The 25,447-nt window shown below is 37.9% G+C and overlaps 1 protein-coding gene across 2 annotated transcripts in view; it reads right to left on the bottom strand.

The window, feature by feature from the left end:
- Positions 1-9,458, bottom strand: part of LOC145122693 (regulator of nonsense transcripts 1 homolog) — an 11,442-nt gene extending 1,984 nt beyond the window's left edge. Inside the window, exons 1-24 of one of the 2 annotated variants that reach the window (XM_079058254.1) lie at positions 8,754-9,458; positions 7,307-7,558; positions 6,975-7,145; positions 6,806-6,856; positions 6,596-6,688; positions 6,391-6,486; positions 6,215-6,265; positions 6,027-6,145; positions 5,663-5,771; positions 4,956-5,078; positions 4,807-4,878; positions 4,511-4,582; positions 4,365-4,431; positions 3,339-3,481; positions 3,184-3,255; positions 2,925-3,053; positions 2,637-2,792; positions 2,275-2,388; positions 2,106-2,204; positions 1,941-2,018; positions 1,241-1,375; positions 905-979; positions 695-818; positions 1-363 (exon numbers count right to left, since the gene is read on the bottom strand). The exon at positions 1-363 is cut by the window's left edge and continues 20 nt beyond it. In XM_079058254.1, coding sequence (XP_078914380.1) covers positions 1-363; positions 695-818; positions 905-979; positions 1,241-1,375; positions 1,941-2,018; positions 2,106-2,204; positions 2,275-2,388; positions 2,637-2,792; positions 2,925-3,053; positions 3,184-3,255; positions 3,339-3,481; positions 4,365-4,431; positions 4,511-4,582; positions 4,807-4,878; positions 4,956-5,078; positions 5,663-5,771; positions 6,027-6,145; positions 6,215-6,265; positions 6,391-6,486; positions 6,596-6,688; positions 6,806-6,856; positions 6,975-7,145; positions 7,307-7,558; positions 8,754-9,287 — 3,298 coding nt within the window. In that variant the 5' untranslated portion in view covers positions 9,288-9,458. Of the gene's footprint in view, positions 370-694; positions 819-904; positions 980-1,240; positions 1,376-1,940; positions 2,019-2,105; positions 2,205-2,274; positions 2,389-2,636; positions 2,793-2,924; positions 3,054-3,183; positions 3,256-3,338; positions 3,482-4,364; positions 4,432-4,510; positions 4,583-4,806; positions 4,879-4,955; positions 5,079-5,662; positions 5,772-6,026; positions 6,146-6,214; positions 6,266-6,390; positions 6,487-6,595; positions 6,689-6,805; positions 6,857-6,974; positions 7,146-7,306; positions 7,559-8,753 lie in introns of both variants that reach the window. The other variant, XM_079058253.1, reaches the window with a different exon arrangement.
- Between the last annotated feature and the right edge of the window lie 15,989 nt (positions 9,459-25,447).

Below are 25,447 nucleotides of genomic sequence, written 5' to 3' on the forward strand. Positions count from 1 at the left end.
GAGACAACGGACCACCAGCCACTGATGACTGGCTAGTTGGATTTTCTAGTGAAGGGAAGTTGTTGAAATTAGATCCCCCCACCCCCACCCCAATAGGTTGTTGCTGCTGCTGGTGTTGGTGTGAGAGATGGCTGCCAATAGGAATAGGACCACCAGCATTCCCCCGACCAGCAGTGAACCCCCGACTACCTGGCTGCGGAACATGAGGAACAGCGCCAACCGGTCCATGTACTCCACCTCCACGGGTTGGAATAGCATACGGCTGCGGACCACCATGATATGGTGGAAGAGGCACACGGGGCATTGGGTATGCAGCAGGATGATGAAGACTCCCTTTACCTGCTCCACCTCCCATGTATGGACCTGTAACTGTACCAGACTCAATACTCATACTTTACTACTTATCCACACTATACATATTATATTAACCAACACTAACAACATACTTTCACTTATCTTCTTGTAATAAATAAACAAAAATTTTATTTTCAATTATACTTTGCAAAACCTACCCTACCCGGTTGTTTTGTATATGGATGATATTTTGCTATAAAACTGGCTACATTTTTCATTGTACGTAATAATAAATGAGAAACAATATAAAGTACGTTGCTATTTCTTACATTTAACTCTAAACTCTAACAATGTCTTCCACAAGGTTTAAGAATCAAGAAAAAAATAAAAAGTAGCGTACCACCCCTGGAACGACTGTTTCTTCCATCCGCACCAGGATTTCCTGAAGCAGCAGCAGAACCAAAGTTATCATTAGCTGAAATACCAGGTCCACCACCAAAGAAAAGCCTCCTGTCGTTGTATATCTGACTCATGCAAACCACAAACCAATAAATAAGCTTGCTTCCACTAGGGCTGAAGCTTAAGCATCACATCACAACAATCATGATACCTTCTTTGGCTTTTGAAATTGCACCATACTCTGCTTTAAGTTGTTCAAAGGACCTTCCACTAAACATTCATGCTCCTGTCCACATTACACTATCACTATGTCTATGTTGTGGGAATGTCTTCACATTCTCATTACACATAAAAAGACCAACTTGCAAAATCAAACTGTTTCTGGGTCTGCTTTTGTGCTTAAATTCAAAGCATACTTGAATAACAAACATAGTTTTACAGATATTTTTATTAGTTTTGCACTATTTTGGGTTTAATTATTTTTAAAGGGAAAAGAAACAGAATAACTATAGCTTAAGATAACTGCAGTAAAGAAAGGGTAGGGTACCTTATAATGTGTGAGTAAACCATTCCATAATGGTTGTTTACTAAGAACTTTTGGATTTCCAAGAATGACAATACCATAACGAGCACGTGTAAGTGCAACATTAAGCCTGCGTGGATCATTAAGAAATCCAATACCCTGATCACAAAACAAACAAAAAATAAAAGTGACTCAGGCTATTGTTGACATATGAATTGCTATTCAAAGCCAAGAGTAAAAATTCAAATAATAAGGTGGTCTAAGTTGGAACACTACTGAGGAGAGAACATTGCATCTAATCTCCTTGTTACATTTACAGAAGCCATGCTTTTATTTATAGGGTTAAATGCAAAAAATAGCAACAGAGTCTCATTGATTTATTTGCTATATCATCTAACTTTCATTTTTTCCTATTACAGCAACATACTTTAAAAAAAAAGTATACCCAAACATAGCAATAACATCCAAATACAAAGCAAATAGGTTATATTCCGATTCCATGATGGAATGAATAAAAAAATATTCTCCTTGTCTAAGAAATGAAAATTAACAAAATGAAAGGAATCTAATTCCTTCATGAATCACCCATTCAAATAGAATGAACCATTCCATTCCTTCCCGAATCCATCACACCAAACACTATTTAACTTAAAGGAATCATCATATCAGCATTCGCCAGTAAAGTAATTAAAAGGACCATAACTACACCAACCAACCAACCAACCTGATGTTCATTACTTCTCACACATGACAAAATGATGTAGTCTTTTTCCCGTCCTTGAAACGAATCGACACTTGCAACCTACAAACAGTTAGTTCTACTTCTAAGTGCATTTGTTTTGATAAACTTTTAGGCTTTAGGGTTTACAAAAGGATGCATCTATGTTACCTCAATTTCCTTGTAAAGTTGCTGCCTAAGTGCACCATTTCTTGACATGTAGTTAACAATGTATGCACGCTGCCCTTCATACGGTGTTATAACCCCTATCTGCATAAATTAAATTCATTTTTTATTATTCAACCATCAAGGGCCAAAAAGTAAAGAGTAATGTACTTACCTGACTTGGAACTACACCGCTCCTTAAGAAAGTGGTGACTATTTTTTCAACATTTGCAGCCTCAGTCCTGTTAAGATAGGATGTTCCACTAGCACTAATTTCTTCTTGTCCCATCTACAAGAATATTAGAGGAACCACAAGTAAAAGTTAATCAAATGCTGCAACGTTGTAAAAAAGAGTAAAGTGTGTTGCCTATTTTATTAAAATATATTGCTATTTGACGACGCGAGAGTATACTCAAGATGTGGCAAAATTCCAAAGCAGTAACAACCTGATGCTGATGCTTGAGGTCAATATGACATTGTCACACGTGTAAAGGTATATATGTGAATGAAAAGCATGCAGAGATTAGTTGTAGATACCTGAACATAAAAGAACATAGGACGGTTTGGCACAGGCCAGGGAAAATCGATTCCTGGTGATTGCCTCTCATTGATTGTCACTCCATTTTGGAGGGTACCTTCGTAAAAACTATTGGAAGGAAACTCTGAAAGTGATGGATGCATCCGATACTGAACCTGTAAATGTAAAGGTAAAAAAAAAAGGCATCTAAGGCCTAGTTTCACAAAGATGATGCATTGAAGAGGGAGGGATTCTTGGTAAAATGTTTTGAAAGAAATGGGAATTGGTCAAGAGAGAGAGAGAGAGACCTGCAATCTAATTGGTTTGACACTAAGCATCACAAGTCGCTCAAATAGCGATTGAGCTAACCCTGCACGAGCTGCTTTTTTGCACATGATAACCGGACCGAGCTGACAATGGTCACCAACAAGAACAACCTAATACAAAAACATCCCATTAGAATAACCCCTTGCACATGGATAGAAGAGAAAGTAAAACTGTGATTTGTGATGCAAACAATAACCATGCAATATATATATATATATATATATATATATATATATATACCTGCTTTGCCCCAAGAACAAGAGGAATAAGACACTCAGGCTCAGTTGATTGAGTAGATTCGTCAATAAGCACCTAAAAATAATATTGACAAAGATAATAAACTGTAAAATTCATAAAAAGCGAGTTTCCCATAAAGTAAAAATAAAAATGTTAACCTGACGGAATCTAAAATTGGCCAACCGAGGATCTCCGGCACCAACACATGTGCAACAGATGACATCAGCACTCTGAGATATCTCTCGTTCTGTAGCGCGCTTCAGTGCTTTATACTTTTTCTCGTCACTGCTGGACAATTCCCCTGCGTGCGTAAGTTAGCAAATAAATATCTGTCAGCTCAATTCAGGGCTAATTACACAAGTACCCACCCTTAAACAAGTCAGTAAGATCAGTTCAGGAGTATAAATGGCATTAATGGTGCTAGGAAAAGAAAATCTTCTTGAGCTCAGCTGATTCTACTTTTTCTAAAACTGTAAACGACTAAATGCAACAAATGGCACCTTAATTTCATTAATTTGTTTATTACAGCATCTTTCTTACTTCCATTACATCCTTCTACTTCCAACTTTATTTTTTATCAAGACATTGTACTCTCATAAATCTACCCAGTTAAAGCATCATTGTAGTTTCAAAAAAAAAATTATTAAAAAATCTACCCAAATATAACAATGAAATTTTCTAAATGACATTGTTATAATTGGGTAGACTTTTTCACAGCGCAATGTTGTAACAGAAAGAAATGAAAGTAGTATGGAATAAGAGATGTATTATAAACAAGGATGCGCATAAGTGAACTTGTTAGTAACTTAGCATGCAGCAGCACGTATATAGATCTAGAAAAGCAAGTAAACGAAATCATAATAAACACGAAGCAGAACTGTATACAAGAAGTGAAAATAAGAAGCAAAAAAGACACAATTTTTTCTCTTATATAGATAAGATGCAAAAAGAAAAGAACAAAAAAGATGACAGAAATAAATAAAAGAAAAATATTTCTTTTTAAAGTATATTGTCCTAATAAGAAAAATATTGAAGGTGAAATGTTATAATTGGTAGATTTTTCAAGCTACTATGCCTTAACAAAAAAAAAAAAATTAGGAATACAATGTTGTAATAGAAACTACTGAAAATGAATGAAAGTATGTTGATATTTCTTGCATTTGGCCCTATATTTACGCTCTCACCTTGTTCATCTTTCAATTGTTGCAGCTTGTGAAGTTCACTCTTTTCAGATGTATCAAGATGACGGACCTTCAAAGAAACCAATTGAAATTGAACAGAGAGTTGAGCAACAAATGCCTAACTAAAATACTATGAAAAACAAACAAACCTGATAATGGAGGGTTAAATGCTCAACGGGTGAACTAACAGCTTCCCTTGATTTAGCACACAGTCGTACAACCTGGTTATGATAAATACCAACATAAACAATAGAACCAACAAATCTCTAAAATGCAACGCTTACATAGAACAACAACCTGACCATTAAAAAAACTGTTACCAAGAAAACTAGTTGTACACATCCCTTAGGTATTGTTTCTGTTTAACTTAATGATATATGTATGGGTGTTTCTTTTTTACAGTTTTACTTAATGCCAGAGAGAAAGACTTGATAAATGAGGCTACCTTTAAGCCAGTGGCACTTATCTTCTCTGCAAGTTGGTCTACAGCCACATTGCTAGGTGCACATACCAGAACCTATTTTTAGTTGAAATAACCGTCATAAAATTGACTTGTATTCTTTAAAATATTAAAAATGATGGCAGTAATAATACCTGTCCTTGACCTTGTTTGGCCATGTGATAAACAATTGCTGCAGATGTGACTGTTTTCCCAGTGCCCGGTGGCCCTTGAATCAAGCTTATTGGTTTCTGGAGGACATTTTTTACAGCAAAAACCTACCCATTAATGCAGAAAGTCAGGCCATCCACATAAAAGATTAGTATGATAGAAACAAAACAACAAGCATACAACTACTAGGGAAAAGTTGTAGAAAGCAGGGAACATTCGTTTGTTTATTTATTGTAGCATCTTACTTTCATTTCTTCCTAATATAGCATTGTACTTTGAGAAATCTACCTAATATAGATTTATCAAAGTACAATGTCCTAACAAATGAAAGTAGAATGAAAATAGAATGCTTATTAAGAAAAAAGATCTAAAGCACGATGCTATACTAATTAAAACAAGAGTGCATCGTTACTTCTTGCCTTTAGCCCAATAGAGAATGTATGAAAAATCAATATTGCTTAATCTATACTATACTGCCCAAATTAGCCCAAGGATGGATAAATAGAAGATGATAAAGGTTCTATAGACCGAGACTATTTTAGATGATCAAATGACCAAGAAACAGAAGGCCATGATGCCAGGAAGAAATGCTGTGTATTCCTGTCCTTATTGTGTGAGATCAAAATCAAATACTAAAAGGTTGGGTACCATCATTTAAGCATACGATAAATATATGGTAAGAAAAACCTACTTGAGATGCATTAAGCTCCGGAAGACCAGGTGCACCGAAACGGCGGGGCAATGCATTGCGGACCATTTGAAACTCAACCTCATGGCCTAACAAATGATGGTAAATATACCTGCATTACATCACTGTGTGTTATTATTATTATTATTATTATTAAAAGCAGTAACCCTAACTATAATCACCCGCAAAGCCAAAATCTCATAAATCATAAACAAAGAAAGATTGCCTTAACAATCTACACTTTGTTTTCCTTATTCTTCATAAATATTAACAAAATAACATCTTATTCTCTTTCAACACCAAAACACCCTTATTCCCAGCAAATAAAATTGAACTTAATTTAAGATGATAATCCAATCCAACCCACCCGCTGACACTTGTTTCATCCACTGCAAAGGTTTTCATTGCACCCTGCATCCTGTCAAAACTTGTGCTCTTCCACACAAAGTCAACACTAAAACCATGGTTCACATCAACAGGTACTCCCTGCAAGTGCAAACATCATCACCAGTAAGCACTGAATCAATAAGGCATCAGAAATCATGATAGTACCACCTGACTGGCACGAAGCTCAAGAGCCACCTCCTCTTGTGCAGTGAGTTTTATCTGGAAAGAAGAAAATTAATAAATAAACACAAGCACTAACAACTCAAACAAGCTTTAACATGTAATAAACATTTAAGCATGCAATTAATTATGCAAAGAGAAGGAAGGATACAAGGACCACGCACCACATGTCCAACTGACTGCCAAGCTGGATGAGCAGCATCCCCCGAGTACCGCAGCCGTAACTCATCGCCAGGTACAAGACGTAATTCATTATCTTCCTGCATTTCATTTTTAACATAAAACCAATTTGGAAATTGGAATTAGAAATCAAACTTAGTAAACAATAACACAACAAAATAAACATAACACTCTCTATGTCTATATCACCTTCGGGAAAACAAAATATGCAATACGCTTCTTGTTAAGACCAATATCCCACCGAATTGTCAGGTTGTCTTTGCTTTGAGATTCTTTCATCATCTATCAAACAAAACAACAAACATGCTTCGCATCAAACACAAATTTTCATATTAACTTCTCTTCGTCTGAAGAAAATGATATTAATTAGAAAGAAAAACAAGCGGAAGCATTGCTTACTTTATCATAATCAGCTTCAAGTTTGATGAGTGGGGCAAACACATTTTGATACTGCATCCAACCACAAATTCCTTGTTACAATATTACTATCCGATGCCAAAGACATTATTATAAGAAACTAGATATTTAACAGTGTTCTAAGGGAATAACCAACTACAAGCATTTAAACCTGATAGGCATCTTCATATTTCAAGGCTACAGGCTGGGGTTCATCATCTACACCAGGCTTCTCAAGATCCTCCAAGGTAGCATCAGGATTTGTCTTCCAAAGTTCTTCCACCTTATTAATCTGCTGAGCACTGATATGACGTGCCCGAAGCTGCTCCTGTTCAGATGGAACCTGCAATGTCGCAAATGTAACCAGTTTGAAACCAAAAACAACACAACCCTTTTTAGATACTATACTAACAAGTTTTCTTCAACTCTATGCGTCAGACAATCATGAAAAAATTGAAAATAGATCTGTATATGTGTGTGTGTGGGTCTATGCTAACAGCTAACCTTAACAAGCCACTGCAAGAAACATCTATCATCGATAAGTGGACACCACTGACTCAAGTCCCAATTCATGTCTTTGAGTGCATTCACATTTAGACATGGTTCCCTGCAAAGTAGAACAACCACACTCTCGGTCTTGGCTGAAATAAATCCCAGAAGGAAAACATTTCGACATCCGCAGTTATAGCATTCAAGAATTGTTTCTCCCAAAGGACTGTCTTTATGAAGGCACACTTCTTTATGTTTAGCTCGAACCTGCAAAAGGGCCAACAAATTAGCCTGAAAAAACCAATCATGGGTATAGTAAACTGAACCATAAATTTGTTCATGCCTTAATTAGAAAACAATCATCCATTATCCCTTCACTTGTTAACCAAATATACTGATGATAGTTAGGAATAGATACTTCATGATTCTCTTGTACTAATCTGATGTACAATAGATACTTCATGATTATCTTGTACTAATCTGATGTACATCAGTACATGCGGATGCTGTGACTAACAAGGTGAAGCAATATGCCTAATCAAAAGTGAATCCAGAGCTTTAACGCCACTTTGCTATACCTTCCTACCTCGGAGAAAAAGTAAAGAGAATGTACCCAGACAATGAAGAAACCTCACATCACATCATCTTTAGTATTGACTTAAAACACTAGGCATCCAATCACTCTTGACTTTAACATGATGTTACAATTAATACCCAGAATAAACCCTGAGTTGATCCTATATAGCAATCACCATATGCTACCTAAATTTTAGTATCAAACAGCCTCGAACTCCTCCCACCTTATCCTGACACCCGCAGAACTCATTACGGAAAAACAAATAATAACTACTGAAGATTAGAGATATAGTTAATGTACCCTTTACATCCTTAACTATAACCCTCGATTGCTTGGGAAAAAATAGCAAACCAGGAACATCAATGCCCTAATCTATAGCAGAAAATAATAGCAAAATGCTAATGGGAGTCTGCTACCTCAGACATGGCTGGCTTGGCCATGACCCAAATGCAACTTTACATATACATGTTAAGACTCAACTAAGTTTCAACCAAACTAAATGGCATCATGATGTCTCAGAACAAGGCCTAAAGTCATCACTTGAGAGACTGCACAAAATCATAATAAGGTACCCACTTGGTCTGCAGACATAAAGTTTCATATAACTATGACTCAAGCTTCATTCCGCCACAAGAATCTATCTTATAAGAATAACATAGGATAGTATTTACTTAACCCTGCCTCTCCTATTAGAATTCGCTCTGTAAAAAAACCTTCACGAAATTGCATCCAAAGACCATGGTCGACTTTTGAAAATCTTACATAGCATGTTCTGTATTTCGATCCTTATGTTTATTACAATTACAGAAAGTCATTGCCAGTTAAATATACGTAATTCCAATATGAAAACAAACGGCGTAATAAACAAAGTTAATTTACACTTACCAGATGGTTAACAATGTGAGAACCAGAAGTGTTCCCCCTTGAATTACAGAACCATTTCCGACAAGATGGCACGTTACACCTTACGACACACGCCGGATTCTGCACCCCGCAATACTTACAAGCATGCTCCATAAAATCCCCCTTACCATACTCATAACTCTCATCATCCCCAGTCTCTTCAAAATTCAATCCGCTCATCCCCGCAGCAAGGGCATCGACCGCCGACGCCTGATTAACATTATTATTCCCCCTACCACCACCCTTTCCCGAAGTTGCCGAACCAGGGGAGGCGTTGCTGTCAGAGCGGTGGTCGACGGCGGCGGAGGTGTCGACGGATATAGAGTCGGACGGTGTGGGCCATACTGATGACGAGGGTGAAGATCGAACGGCATTGGGCTGTGAGAGCTCTTGAAACTCTGGGTAATTGAAGTCTTCTTCGCCTTGCGTGTTGAATTCCAGGAACGTGTAGGCGTCATCGTTGCCGGTATCGGGCTGAGACGCCGTTTCGTATAAGTTGTTGGGTTGAGAATCCATAGTTTGCTGAGGACAATCAAAGAAGTTAGGTTGACGAATCAGGGGCTTCTTAGAAAACGAAAGTGATTATGATTGAAAATTTGTTGATAAGAGGTTAAATGTTTGTCTAGGGTTTGATAAAATGGCAGAAGAGGGGAGATGCAAGGGTTGTATATTATTATATGTGGGTTAAGACGTAACGAGTTGACACGGGCGACACTATATGCTAAGGGTATGTTTGGCATGAATTTGTATTTATAAATGGGAAATCTCCATTTTAAGCCTATTATTTTGCCCGAAAAAATCCTAAACTATTAAATGTTAACGGAAAAGCATGAAATACCGGATAAACCGGCGAATTGACCCAATTTACCCAGTTACCACTCTTGCAACCGGTGACAAACCGATGTGGCACTATTTTGCTTACATGGAAGCTGACTCGATCATACCTCTCTCTTACTTTATTTACCTCAGTTGTTACGTTATTTAAGAGTCCACAAACCCTAAATCGACCAAATTGCAAGTTTTGAATATGGCCTCCTCCTCCTCCTCCGTCTCCAACAGTAATACATATAGGTCAGCCAAGCAAGTTCGAAGAAGGTGTGATTGTGATGAACCAGTTGGCAGGTGGACTTCATGGAAACTGAAGAACCCTGGAAGGAGATTCCTTGGTTGCCCCAATTACAAGGTGAGTGTCTTCGAGTCTTTGAATGTGAGGTTTTTATCTTCATGGAAACCGAAGAACCTTATATCAGTTAAATGTGAGGTTTTTATCTTCAAATCTTTGAAATTTCCCTTAAACACCATAGTTGTTACACTGTGCAAAATGTCGTCCAATGCAGGATAAGGAGAAGGATTACAAATTCTTTGAATGGATAGATCCTCCATTACCAAACAACTGGTACAAACAGATGATCTATGATTTTCACAACCAAGGAATTCATGGAGTCAATGATGAAGAATTTGAAGACTTTATGGATGAAGATGTGGAAGAAGTATTGCAACGGATTCCTCTGCAAGTGGAAGGTGGAATGGTTGTTAAGGGATGGAAGATTTGGTGTTTGGTTGGTTTAATTGCAATTGTTTGGCTTATGTTCATGTAATTTTAGGATGTTTACTTATGTTTCTATGCAATGTGACGTTTCCCTGTTTCTTTTAGAATGTAATGGTATGAATTGTGGAAAATTGATCTTCTAATGTAATGGTATCTGAGTATGAAATGCATATTTGATTTGATTGCAATTGTTTGGATTATGGTTGTAATTTTAGGATACCAAATAACTATAGGAAACTGCATTACAAAACAAGTATAGGAAACTGCATTACAAACCATACAAAAGTACATACCAAACTGCATTACCAAATAACCATACCAAAGTATGTCATAGTGTTTGACTTTCCAAAAAATTTACAAAAAGGGAAATTTTTACCCAAAGAGTTATATAAAGCCAACACAATGACTTAATTACAAAAAAATAGCTACCATTGACCTATTCTAAATTAAGTGCTTTGCTTTCAGTCATCCCAATTTTGCTAACCACCTGCTTCTTCAACTTCAACTCAGTTATCCTCTCTGATGGCTTCCTCCTCCTGATTCGTTGGGTGTTCCTCCTCATGATTTCTTGGATATCCTCATCATTCTGAATCTCTTCTTGAACATTGATCTCCTCTTCTTGAACATTGACCTATTCTTCCTGAACATTTACCACTTCTTCATTGACCTCTTCTTCCTGAACATTGACCTCTTCTTCATTGACCTCTTCTTCTTGAACATTGACCTCTTCTTGAACATTGGTTTCCTGAATAAAAAAACAAATAATTTCAAAATTTGGCTTTGATTTTTAATGCCCTTAAAAAGAAACACTCACCACATTTAAAGATCCAAACTCCTTCAATTGAGATTCATTAATTCCAAGAGTAGACATTATTTCAGTATCACTGTAGTTTGATGACCTCAAATTTATAATGGAACTTACTATTATATCCATACCTGATATATCAATTCCATCCCCCTTATCCACAACATCAGGTTCAACCTCAACATCAGGTTTAACCTCATACTCAGGTTTAACCTCAACATCAGGTTTAACCTCATACTCGGTTTTAACCTCAAACTGTGGTCCATTTATACTTTCCCCCATCTCACCTCTACCACATCCTCTTCCACCTCTTCCCCCCTTCCACCTCTTCTCCAATGGGTAAGATTAGGATCCAACTTACGCCTTCCCATTTTCTTCTTTGGTTTTGGTTCAGGGATCACATTGGAATTTTTGCAAGAGACTTTATTGTGACCCTTTTGCTGGAAGTTTGTACATTGGACAATTATGCCCTTAGATGATGCTTGTGAAAACTTGTCCTCATGTTCAGAAACATGTCTCTTTCTCTTTATGGCTGGCCTTCCTGACATCCTTCTTTCAATAGGTGGGAGGGGCTTTGGATAAGGAGATTCCACCCACATATCGCTACCATTGACTGGTAGTATGTTAGAACCATATGTTAACATATATTTCTCTTTACTAAACCAACTACTAATGTAGATCACAGGATCTTGTTGTGTATACATAATGGCAACTTGGGCATGTACACAAGGTATCCCTGATACAGCCCACAAATTACAAGTACAAGTATACTCTTGTAAGTCAACACCATAAGAGTAAAAATCATTCCTCACTTCAAAAGCAGTTACACCGCTAGGATGAACATACCAGGTCCTGTAACTAAGAGTACATCAGCATATGAAAGATAATATTAGTGAATTAAATTTTAGGATAACTTACTTTAAAGTTTCACCAAATGCTTCCATCTTCTTAATTGCTGCTTGACATATTTCAGTATCCCATTTTTGTCCTTCTTCCTTCAGATTATAGAATCTTTCCATCATGTATAGTCGTATTTCCTCAAGCATGGCCAGTAGGGGCTTTTCTTGAACTTTATCTTATAACCAGTATCCCATTTCTAGCCTAACACTGTCACATTTCTTGAACTTTATCTTATAACCAGTATAAATAGCATGGTTAGTTAAACATAACTTTAGTTTATGGGGTGATTCATACCTCTCTCCCAGAAGTGGTCTCATCTTGTTCCATTTAACCTTTGGATCGTGGGTGTTGTACTCAAACTCAAGCTTAGAATCTTGGTCACTTTCACTTGATACTTCTTCATCAGACCCATATACTTCATCAGACCCACTTCCTGCTCGCATTGAGTCAAAATGATATTCATTCTCCACCACATCATCTTCATTTAAGGCAACCTCGTCGTCGATATGTTTAATTTCAGGGATTGCAAAGTCATCACCTTCTTCACCAGCTATGTCGGGACACGAGCTGTTCAAGAACGCATCATTGCATCTCTTGGTTTGCTTCTTCAAATCCTTGTCTACTTCAACATCAATAGTATCAAAACCCCAGATGTCTTCCATTAGCAAAGCTTGGAAGACTCGAACTCGTGCCCACAGTTGTCGTCTTCTTCGCACGTAAAAAGCCCTAATTTCTTACCATAATTGTGTGTGATCTACCGTTGAAGGAATGGGTGTGTGATTTGGTCAACTCACCTTCCACCTAATCTCACTTAATGCCACATCGGTTTGTCACCGGTTGCAAGAGTGGTAACCGGGTAAATTGGGTCAATTCGCCGGTTTATCCGGTATTTCATACTTTTCCGTTAACATTTAATAGTTTAGGACTTTTTCGTAAATGCGGGCAAAATAATAGGACTAAAATGGAGATTTCCCTTTATAAATTGAGTGAAAATTGTCATTTTAACCCTCTTAATTATTTGTTCTTGTTTCGTTGGATTTCACATTGTTGAATATAACGAATTTATAAATAATTATAAATAAAATACAAAACGTCATATAAAATCCAAATTAAACATAAAACAAAATCCAAATTAAAATTTGTATAACATCCAAATTAAACATCATATGATCTCCACACTAAAAAAAACAAAAGAAATTAAAAGTTTGTGATCATCAAAGATGAACTGCAAATTTGAGTCCAAATATTTATACAATTATAAAAACAAATGGAACAACAAATGTAACATCTTGATTTTCAAGTATTTCCCTTCTTGACCCTTGGTTGGTGATTGTAGTGCAAAGTTGGTCCCTAATGGCATTTCTTTAATTATTGGTCATGTTGGATGTACGTTGGGCGTACGTAGCCAGGGTGCAACCCTTAATTTTTGGGGTTTGGACCCTATTTAAACATCTTTATGGCCTAATACACTCTCGTAACTCCAGCCTCCACCCTCATTTCGAAACCCTAAAGTGTGTGAGTGCATTTTGAAGCTTTGAGAGTCTTTTGGTGTCATTTTGGAGCTTTTGGAGAGGAAGGAAGAGCTTTGAAGTTGTAGTGTTTCACTCAAGGCCTTGGATCCAACATTTACATTCCCTTATGCACCTTTTGGAGGTATAAAGCTTCAACCTTGATGAGTATTTCATTTAGATCTAGTTTTAGCTTAAAGTTGGCACCTTTTTGTCCCAATCTTGATCCTTGTGAGTATGGAGTACTCCAAGTCACAAGGAGTACTCCAAGACGTTTGAGTTATCATTTTAGATGTTATAGGGTGTGTTAAGCCATAAAAATATGATTTTGAGCATTAGTTTCTTTCCATGCATGATCTAGGTTGTCTTAATGAGTTAAGAAGGTAAGGTTTTGGTGTTGGGAACTTAATAGCCATGCAAGATCACAAAGTTGGAAACTTTATGATTAAGGACGTCTTTTTAGGGCTAGATTTGAAGTTTGGACAAAAGAGCTTAAGGATTAAGCTCTTGATGGAATGGATGGGTGGCAGTCGCGTACGTTGGGCGTACCAAAAGGTACATTGCGCGTATGTGGTCAGCTCCTCGACTTTGGTCAAGCACGTAGTACGCCCGACGTACGTGTTGAGTACGCCCAACATACTCACCAGGTTGACTCGGTTGACTTTAACCTAGATTTTGACCAAGACTTGACCTAGGGGTATTTTGGGTATTTTGATCTGTATTATGAGATTGTGTCACTAAACTTATAAAGGTGACTGGTAGAGTTGATTTCGGAGCAACATGCTATTTAGTTTTCTCGTCTATCTGTGAGGTGAGTTTTCTCATTGTATCCATGGGTCGAAGGCACCAATGTCGACCCATTATTGTGTATATAGGATGATAGTTGTTATGTGACCTATGTGTGTTGCATGTTGGGTTGAAATATATCCCAGGGCGGGACCCACAATCGTATGTTCGGGTTGAAATAGACCTCGGGGCGGGGACCACTATTGCATGATCGGGTTAAAAGATACCCTAAGACGGGGCCCACATATGTATATCAGGTTGGGTATACCCCAGGGTTGAGCCCAGTTGTATGTTTTGGTATGTGGTACTTTGTGGAACTCACTAAGCTTTGTGTTTACAGTTTATGCTAAGGCGCGACTGGTTGCAAAAGGCTTTTCTCAAACTCCGGGAGTTGATTATGATGAGACCTTTTCAGCAGCAGCAAAGATTAAGTCTATTAGGGTTATGCTAGCCATTGCTGCATTTCATGACTATGAAATATGGCAAATGGATGTCAAAACCGCTTTCCTTAATGGAAAGTTGGGTGAGGATGTTTACATGAGTCAGCCAGAGGGTTTTGTCAGTGCAGAGTACCCTAATAGAGTGTGTAAGCTTGAGAAATCCATCTATGGATTGAAACAAGCACCTCGCAGATGGAATCTTTGTTTCGATGAGAAAGTCAAAGAGTTTGACTTTTCGAGGAGTGAAGATGAGTCCTGTGTATATGTCAAGGCTAGTGGGAGTATAGTTAGCTTTTTGGTATTGTATGTGGATGACATACTACTCATAGGAAATGACATCCCAACTCTGCAGGAAGTGAAGTCCTGGCTTGGGAAGTGTTTCGCTATGAAGGACCATGGAGAAGCTGCCTATATCCTAGGGATAAGGATTTTGAGAGACAGGAGTAAAAGACTAATTGGACTTAGTAAGAGTACCTACTTGGATAAGGGGCTGAATAGGTTCAGCATGCAGAATTCCAAAAAAGGAGAGTTACCGATCCAGAGTAACGCCAGACTGAGTAAGACTCAGAGCCCGAGTACAGAGGCTGAGATAGCTGAGATGAGTCGAGTACCTTATGCTTGCATTGTAGGCTCGATCATGTATGCTATGACTTGTACTCGCCCTGATGTGGCCTTTGCGTTGAGCATGGTCAGCAGATATCAGGGGAACCCTGGCAAGGCTCACTGGACTACGGTAAAGAACATTCTCAAGTACCTGCGGAGGACTAAGGACCTGGTTCTTACCCTCGGTGGGAGTGATAAATTGAGAGTATTAGGGTATAGTGATGCTAGCTTCCAGACTGATAAGGATAATTTCCACTCTCAGTTAGGCTGGGTCATTACCTTAAACGGAGGAGCAATTTCTTGGAAAAGTTCCAAACAGGAGACAGTGGTTGATTCAACTTGTGAATCAGAGTATATAGCGGCAAGCGAGGCAGCAAAGGAGACTATATGGCTAAAGAACTTCATTGGAGACCTTGGGGTTGTACCAGCTATAAAGGAGCCTATGGAGATTTTCTGTGATAGTGAAAGTGCAGTTGCCTTAGCCAAGGAACCAAGGGATCACGGGAGATCCAGACACATCGACAGAAAATACCATTTCCTCAGACATCGAATAGAAGAAGGACTCCTCGTGGAAAAGAGGGTATCATCAAATGAGAACCCAACAGATCCCCTCACGAAGGGACTGAGTGGGGTTAAGCATCTCCAGCATGCGAGGCGCATAGGGCTGAAGGATGATATTAGTTTTAGTAGTTAGATAGCTTTGAAATGTGTAAAGTGTAATTGACATTTGATGATGAATAAAAGTTGTTGTTTATTTAAGAGTAAAGTGTTGCTATCTTTTGTCAATCGTTTAATATCGTTTCATTTTGCATGTTTTGACTTCCAGAATAATTATGTTATGTTATTTCATATTATTCAAATTCTCCACAGTCGGTCATATGTAGGAAGTAGATATGAATCAAGACTGTCATGAGTTGGCTTGTAGATGTCCAAGGTACTGGACATAGCAAAGTGTTGCTACAACACTCATGAGTGCTCATAAGTTCTGAGTACTGGATTCAACCCACGCTCGTTGGTATCACCTCATGGAATTTATCTCGAGTGATCGCGAGACGGTAATATCATATAAGTCTTCAAACCTAGAGATATGACTTGTTGCATATGAGTTGGTTATACATTGATTGTACGAAAACGCATTCGTAACTCGATGTTATAAAATGTGCCTTTGTGTATGATTCAACAAGTAGTAGAACAAGCATATGAGTCGAAGTTTATCTGATCCTTCTTGGATTAGAAGCGATATCTGGGCCCCTCGATGATTTTGTGTTGACCCATGTATCGGGCCCGGTCAGAACTAAGTTGATGTGATCAATTAAGTTTTATGTCAAACAAATCGGAAATCGAGAAACAAACTACTGGACAATAAATAAGACATTGTTCCATGTATTTGTCCGACTGATATCTAAAACAAAGGATTAAATGATCACTTATCTTAAATGGCGTATCATCATCATCTCAGTTCCGCGAGACCTTGAAAGAGCTACGATTGTTGATCAGTTCCTGAAGGCATACTTGTAGTTATAGTTATTAGACTTATCCAAGTGGGAGACTGTTGGATAAGGTGTCTAAGTCCATAACTATTTCTGGTATGTACTTGACCCGGTTAGCATGGTCCATTTGGGTTGCATGGCATTGCAATACTTGGATTGACCAAAATGAGAGAAAGGACACTTAAGGTTTATTAATATATTATAAGTTCTAATATATTAATAATATTATTTAATTAGTATTGATCAAAGAATTAATTTGGAATTAATTAAGTGATAAAAAAGAGACTAATTAATCCATGGTTTGTATGGATTGGGTTAAAACCCATAAGGTGCTCCATGGATAGTCCATGGAGGTTACAAACCCATGGATCATGGAATATGGAAAGCCATGACAATTAGGGTTTACATGGTGTAACCCTACTTGTGTCACAACTATATAAAGACCCCTAGTCTAGCAAAATCGGGACTACTACTTGTAAAAGATAGAGGGCAATCCGATTTTGAGGTTTAGTGAAACTTCTCTCAAGGTTATTCCAAGTGTCGTAGTGTTGTGTGAGACATTTGAGGCATCACACTTGAGGTGCTAGGCTCGCAAGGTTCTTAAGGAATCCAAACTACAAAAGGTATGTTCTTATTCTAGCATTTATGTTTAAAAGTTCCCCATGCTATGCTAGATAGGTTAAGAACCTTGGAAAATCAATTTTGCATGTATCATAGTAAAACATATATCCAAGGTTTCTAGGGTTGCATGTACACCTTAGGAGTGTTAGAATGCTCAAAACCCTTCAAATTCGACATCAGTTAAAGCAAGATATTCATAGTAATTGTCTATGAACAACTTGATGTGAGCAAATCCGATTAAGAAATCTTCTTTGCTAGTTAACTGAAGCTTTGAGACATTATTTCCCTTCAAAATTCTTGCAACACAAATCAGATCATGAATATTCATCAAAGGGAAGTCAGCCACTGAAAAGTCAAATGCCACATTATTTGCTCTGACAGCATGAAAGTGATAATTCTACAACACACCCTCGAACAAAATGTCTTTGGAGATGTTGAGAACTCGAATTATCTTGACCACTGACCAAATCTCCTCTTCCCTTTTTTCCAAGAACTGCATGGAATCGAATCTTCATTCGTTCATATTCTTCTTTGTCTTCGAATTTATCAGCGATCTGATAATGAGTAGCCATGAACATCATCTTGTTGATTGGAAAATCCAACCGATTAAAATCATCATTTTCTGTGGCATAAATATTCTTGGGAATTTTCTCAAAATCATGCATCTCCCCAGCTAAAACCAAGGCTTCAATGTTTTCATAGCAAAAATGTTTCGAAGGATCACCCTTATCAAGACCAGGAGGGTCATTAGCTATTTGACGTAGAATGCTTTGTATATGTCTTTGCTTTTCCATTTCTTTTTCAATAGTAGTCTTTTTCTCTTCTGTAGTTGGTTCTGAAGAGATACCCTTCCCTTTATTTTTCATTTCTTCTATTGATGGAGGTGGCTTCGACGAACTTGAACCTTCAGCACCAAAACCAATCACAACACCTTTCGTTAAGGGCTTTGTTGTTGTTGTTGTTGACAATACTGGAATAGTGGTGTTTGGTAACGAAGTAGATATTTGGGTTGACATAACCTTCCCAACCACTTTTGCATCACCTTCATCTTTCCCTTAACCACTTCCTCCCAATCCAGCACTCGTATTTATGCCAACGCTTACTCCTTCTCCCCCTTGCACCTCTGTGCTAACAGGTGGGGCATCTGTTGACATCAAATTTAACAGTTTCGCAAGTGGAGATAATTCATCCTTGAGAGTGGACTCCAAAGTCATAAACTTCTGAGATAAAGATTCCGGAGTGAGCAACGAAGATGATGAAGAACCAATAGTCGAAACTAATTCCTTAAGATTGTTTGTGACATCCCCAAAATCACGGCCAGAAAAGACTGATTTAATTTATGTTTTTTAAAATAATTTCAGAGTAATCCTTTGATTAAAAGAGTTGCGGAATTTGTTCACAAAACAAAATTTGATAAAATAAAATTTATCAAAGCATTTCTTAAAGAAATGTATTTTCATATATAACAAAACTCGGGATGTCATGTTCCGATACAGACCAAAAGCATTAACGGCACATTATAAGCCTTACAACGGTTATATACAACTACTGGCCTGTAAACAAAATATCTTCACAAGTTGTCCAACTTATGCTCTCGCGTCACTACCTGTAATGTAAATAAAACTGAGTGGGTCAGGCTTGGGAGCCTGGTGAGCATATAGGGTTTTCAACCCACAATAAATAATTATATTTAATTTCACCAACCAACAATAACCCGATTACCCATTCTCGTTATCCTCACTTTGCATCCCTAAAACAACAACTATCACAAGGGACCTAGTCTAGGATTTTTTTCATCGGGATGGACATTACTGCAAAGGGGTTTCCTCAACAATAGATGTCCTAAAGGCAACCATGAGGGGGATAGAGTACACCGGTGAACACATCGTTCACAACACCTACATGTTATGAACCTGCCAGCGTTCCACTGGACAGTCTAGAAAGAGTCTGTGGTCGTCATCCATACTCCACTAGATGACTCTATCAACAACAACATCGAGGCCTCTCATCATTTTATTTCATCACACATCAACTATCTACCCATGTTATATACCCAACAGTTTTGTAGATAACATATACATATATATACTTATACAACTTTAAAACTTGTATAATATATCCATTCAATACTCATTCCAGATAACAGATAATATACAAACACATAACACGTATTTTATAGAGAATAATTCATATCTATGTGTTAAAAGAAAGCAACTACACACTCACTTGATAACAAGATTATCAGACAGCACTACGACTCTTAGAGCAGTATTCTTCGGTGAAATCGGGATATCTTCACACACCGGGCTTCTCGCGGGCAGAGTTTCGGCTCGAAAACTCTTTTCTTTTCAGGATCTTCGGTGCTTCGGGACTCGCTTCGGGTGTCGGGATGATACCGGGGGTTCGGGGGTACTTCAAGACAGCTAGAGAGGGTATCGGGAGTGAGAGAGTAAGGAAGTAGCAACCAAAATCGGCTGCCCTTCGATTTCTATTTATAAGGCTGATTTTCTGGATTCACGTCGTGAATCTCAAAAATTCACGTCGTGAGTTTGGTCAGGCATAGGTCATTGCGACGTCATCAGTCCACTTGTTCTGGAAGGCTTCCAACACATGTTCACGTCGTGAACACTATGTTCACGTCGTGAGCTCTGACACAGTGTCGGGGTTCATGCCCCGAACTTTGGGAAATTCATATATTTCGCATACGAGCTCCGTTTTCGACGTTCTTTATATGCACGGGCGTTACAATTCTCTCCCCCTTAGGATGATTTCGTCCCTGGAATCACACATCAACAAACAAATGCGGATAACGACTCATCATGTCACTCTCCGTTTCCCATGTGAGATTTGGCCCATTCGTATGTTTCCAACGGACAAGCACTAATTCGACCATCTTACGTCGTAACTTCTTAGTCTTTCGGTCAACGATTGCCTCTGGTTCTTCAATTAACCTTTTGTTCTCATCAATTCTTAACTCAAAAATTGAAATTATATCGGGAACTTCTCCCGTGAACTTCCTCAAATAACACACATGGAAAGTGTTATGAATTCCATTCAGTTCTTCGGTAATTCGAGCTTGTAAGCTTGGTTCTCAATCTTCTGAAGAACTTTAAACGGCCCAATAAACCTTGGACTTAACTTTCTCTTTTTTCCAAACCTTATAAGTCCCTTCCACGGTGAGACTTTAAGCAAAACCAAATCTCCAACTTCAAAAGTCATCGGTCTTCGCTTGTTGTCAGCATAGCTCTTTTGACGATCCTGAGCTGCTAACATTCTCTCCCTAATTATTTTCAACTTTTCAGCAGTTTGATGGACTATCTCAGGTCCCATAAACTGCTTTTCCCCAGCCTCAAGCCAACAAGACGGCGTACGACATTTTTGTCCGTACAAAGCTTGATAAGGTGCCATCTTTATGCTCGAGTGGAAACTATTATTGTAGGAAAATTCTACCAAAGGTAAATGTTCATCCCAGTTACCTTGGAATTCCAGGGTACATGCTCTCAACATATTTTCAAGTGTTTGTATCGTTCGTTCGCTCTGCCCATCAGTCTGTGGATGCTAAGTTGTACTCAAACACAACTTGGTACCCAATTCCTCTTGTAGACTCCTCCAAAATCGCGAGGTGAAACGACTGTCACGATCCGATACAATCGTTAATGGCATACCGTGAAGCCTCACAATTTCCTTCACGTAAGAATTCACAAGCTTATCCATAGATCATTTCTCATTGGCTGCTATGAAATGCGCACTCTTAGTGAAGCGATCAACAACCACCCAAATCATGTGGTGACCATTCTTTGTTCTGGGCAGCTTAGTGACAAAATCCATGGCAATGTCTTCCCACTTACCCATCGGTACAGGTAAAGGTTCTAAACTCCCATATGGTTTCTGATGTTGTGTCTTAATTCTCGCACATGTCACACACTCGGCCACATACTTTGCAATATTGAGCTTCATCGTCGGCCACCAGTAATAGAGTTTTAGGTCCATATACATTTTAGTGCTACCAGGATGAATTGAGTACATGGTTTTGTGAGCTTCTTCCATCAGAAGATCTCTTACTCCTCTTGACTTAGGTATCCAAATACGATCTTGGAATACCTTAAGTCCGTGACTGTTTGTACCGAACACTAACATTTTGCCCAAACGTTCCTCCTTTCGGTCATTCTTTTCTGAAGCTTCCTCTTGAGCTTTCTTTATACTTTCCACAATTGTCGAGACAACTTCTATTCTCAACGCTTGGCCTTTTTCTTTCAAGATTGACTTTCCGACTGAGAGCATCAGCAACAACATTTGCTTTACCGGGGTGGTAAAGTATCTCACAGTCGTAGTCCTTGAGTAACTCCAGCCAGCGTCGTTGCCTCATAATTAATTCCTTCTGATTAAAGAGATATTGGAGACTCTTTATGATCAGTGAAAAGTTTGCAGCTCGTACCATAGAGGTAATGCCTCCATATCTTTAGAGCAAATACTACCGCTGCCAATTGCAAATCATGAGTGGGGTAGTTCTTTTCATGCTCTTTCAGTTGTCGAGACGCATATGCTATCACCTTTTCTCTTCGGGTCAACACACAACCCAATCCAACACCAGATGCATCGCTATAGACAGCGAAGTCTTCAACTCCATCGGGTAGAGAAAGAATCGGTGCTTCACATAGCTTCTTCTTTAGCAACTCGAATGCTTCTTTGTGCTTATCACTCCAAGAATAAGTAGCTCCTTTGTGAGTCAAAGCTGTTAATGGAGTAGCGATCGAAGAAAAGCCTTGGATAAACCTTCGGTAATATCCAGCTAATCCCAAAAAGCTTCGGATCTCCTTGGGACTTTTCGGTTGTTCCCACTTCATCACAGCTTCAATCTTTGCTGGATCAACCATTATCCCTTCTTGGTTGACCACATGACCCAAGAATTGGACTTCTCGAATCCAAAAATCACATTTGGAGAACTTTGCATACAGCTTCTCCTTCTTCAAGACTTCCAACACTTCTCGCAAGTGTCTGCCATGCTCCTCTTGGCTTTTTGAGTAATACAGAATGTCATCTATGAACACTATCACAGATTTATCAAGGAACAGATTACAAACCCTGTTCATTAAATCCATGAATGCTGTTGGAGCATTGGTTAGTCCAAATTGTTGGGTTATGAGCATTCTAACACTCCTAAGTGTACATGCAACCCTAAATACCTTGGATCTATGTTTTCTCTATTATACATACAATTATGAACATCCAAGGTATTATCCTAATCTAGCATACAAAATAATAAATATAACAAGATAGAATACATACCTCTTTGATGTAGAATGTCTTCATGAAGCTTGAGTGCCCAGTGCCCCAAGTGTGACACCTCAAATGGTTCACACAACACCAAATACACTTGGAATAACTTGAGAGAAACTTGAACACTCCTTGAAATCGTCTAGCCCTCACACTCACATATTAGTGCACGATTTCTTGAGCCATGGGATTCTTTTATATGGTGGCTATTAGGGTTACACCATGTAACTCATAACTTTACCCATTCCTTATGCTCCATGGATTTTAACCTCCATGGAGTATCCATGGGTCACCCCATGGACTTAGTCCAACATAAGGAATCTTGGATCACAAGCCCACATATATAAGAATGAATGATTTACACAATCAACCCATATATTTAATTAGTCTCCTTTTGATCACTTAATTAATTCCAAATTAATTCTTGATCAATACTAATTAAATAACCTTATTAATATATTAGAACTTATAATATATTAACCAACCTTAAGTGTTATTTCTCTCATTATAGTCTATCCAAATGCATGATGCCATGCAACCCAAATGGACCATGCTAGGTCGGGTCAAGTCTTACCAATTATAGTTATGGACTTAGACATTAATCCAACAGTCTCCCACTTGGATAAGTCTAAAACTATTATTGCGTATGACTTCAGGAACCGATCAACAATCGTAGCTCTCAAAAGCTTCTGTCGAACTCTGACCTTGTCGATGAACTCTGACCTTTGTCAATGACTTGTCCATTAGATAAGGGATCATATATTCCTCCATTCTAGATATCATATGGACTGAGACATGGATTATCAATCATTCTCTCTGTCCATTTGTTGTTTCCCGATTTCCGATTCATGATGACTGACTGATTGAACAAATCAAATCAGTCCTGGCTTGGCCAAGCACTCACATGTATCATTTTTAAATCATCGAGGGGCCCACATATATCGCTTTTATCCCGAAGGTAAAAGGAATGGATAAACTTCGACTCATATGGCTTGTTCTACTACTTGTTGAATCATACACAAAGGCACGTTTTATAACATTGAGTTACCAATGCGTTTTCGTGCAATCAATGTATAACCAACTCATAGTAACAACTCATATCTCTAGGTTTGAAGAATATAAAATATTATCGTCTCATGATCACTCGTGATAAAATCCATGAAGTGATTCAAATGAGCGCGGGTTGAATCCAATACTCAGAACTTATGAGCACTCATGAGTGTTGTAGCACTACTTTGTCCACCAATTTGGACCTCTACAAACCAACCCATGACAGTCTTGATTCATATCTACTTCCAACATATGACCGACTGTGGATGGTTTGAATAACTTAATCATTCAGGAATAGCGACTTAGTTATTCTGGAAGTCAAAACATGCAAAGTGAAACACAAGAATAAATGAATCAAATATGGTATCAAACCCTATGAATATAAATAAACACTTTTATTTATCACCATACTGATTACTCATTATTCATTGTTTCGGTTTTATCAACTTTATACTTGAATTTAAAACAATAGTTGTCCCATGCTCCAAGCATGTACACTATGTTTTCTAAACACTAGTCATGCCATACACCAAGTATGCATACTATGTTTGTCTATGATCTTTACTTTGTAAAATAGATCAATTGAACATCACTCCAATGATCCTCTTTTCACAGTCCCAAATCCTTACTGCAAATGCAAGAATTCCAAATTCATGCCATTTACTGAAATCTGTTAGATTCTAAACTTATATGCATTGATCCTCTTAATGATTATGCACGAAGTCAGAAAGACTTGACAACAATCATTACAGAGCATTCCAAAGGAGATCAGCTCCTTGGAAACATCCTTCTTTCATTAAGTTTCCTAATCTTACACAGATTGAATAATTTCTAACTTTGAAACATTTCCATATTCCATTTTGACTATCACTTCTGAACAAGAGTTGCCTCCTTACAGATTATGTCAATATGGTCCTTCCAGAATTAACATTATACTTCCAACTGTCCTTGAGCAACCAATCTTTGGTAAACCTTAGATTGTCCTCGACAATTGCTTAATCATTTTAGTCATATCCAATTGTAGACCTTTTCCCTTCATAATGCCCCAGGCATTTGGAAAATTTTAGAAAGGATGAATATAGCACATGTAATCGATCCTATATCCGAAGCATATGGGACACGATTCATGATGTCTCACATAAAGACTAAACCAGTCTTTTGCTATAATATTTCCATTTCAATTTGTCAAGTTCTCAAAATTCAGATTATGAAAAGGGATGCCGTAATCATAATCGAATTTTAGAACGCAAATAATGGACCCATATATAGAATTTCCTTATGTTGAGCCATTCCAACATGAAATTCATATATATATATCCTTGATTAAATACGATTAAAATCTCAATCTAAGCTTTTAGAATTGAAATGAATTATAATTTCCTCTCCCTTAATTATAGCAAAACAACTTTTTCAACCCCTGCAACCTCACGAATTGAAACTTTTGTTTTCTATAATTAACATTGCTAACTTGCAACCTTTGTCATAATTATCATGCTCCCACTAACATGATGATTATTAGCATAACATTTATGCTCCCACTAGCTTTGACATGTACTCAGAAATCAGCTGACTTTCTTACCAAAGTTCAGATTTCTGATACTAGATTGTTTTGATAAAACTTTATCAAAATCATACACCTCTCTTAGATAG

Source organism: Lactuca virosa, chromosome 6, assembly GCF_052849685.1.
Source record: "Lactuca virosa cultivar CGN04683 chromosome 6, Lactuca_virosa_CGN04683_v6, whole genome shotgun sequence".
NCBI lineage: Eukaryota > Viridiplantae > Streptophyta > Magnoliopsida > Asterales > Asteraceae > Lactuca > Lactuca virosa.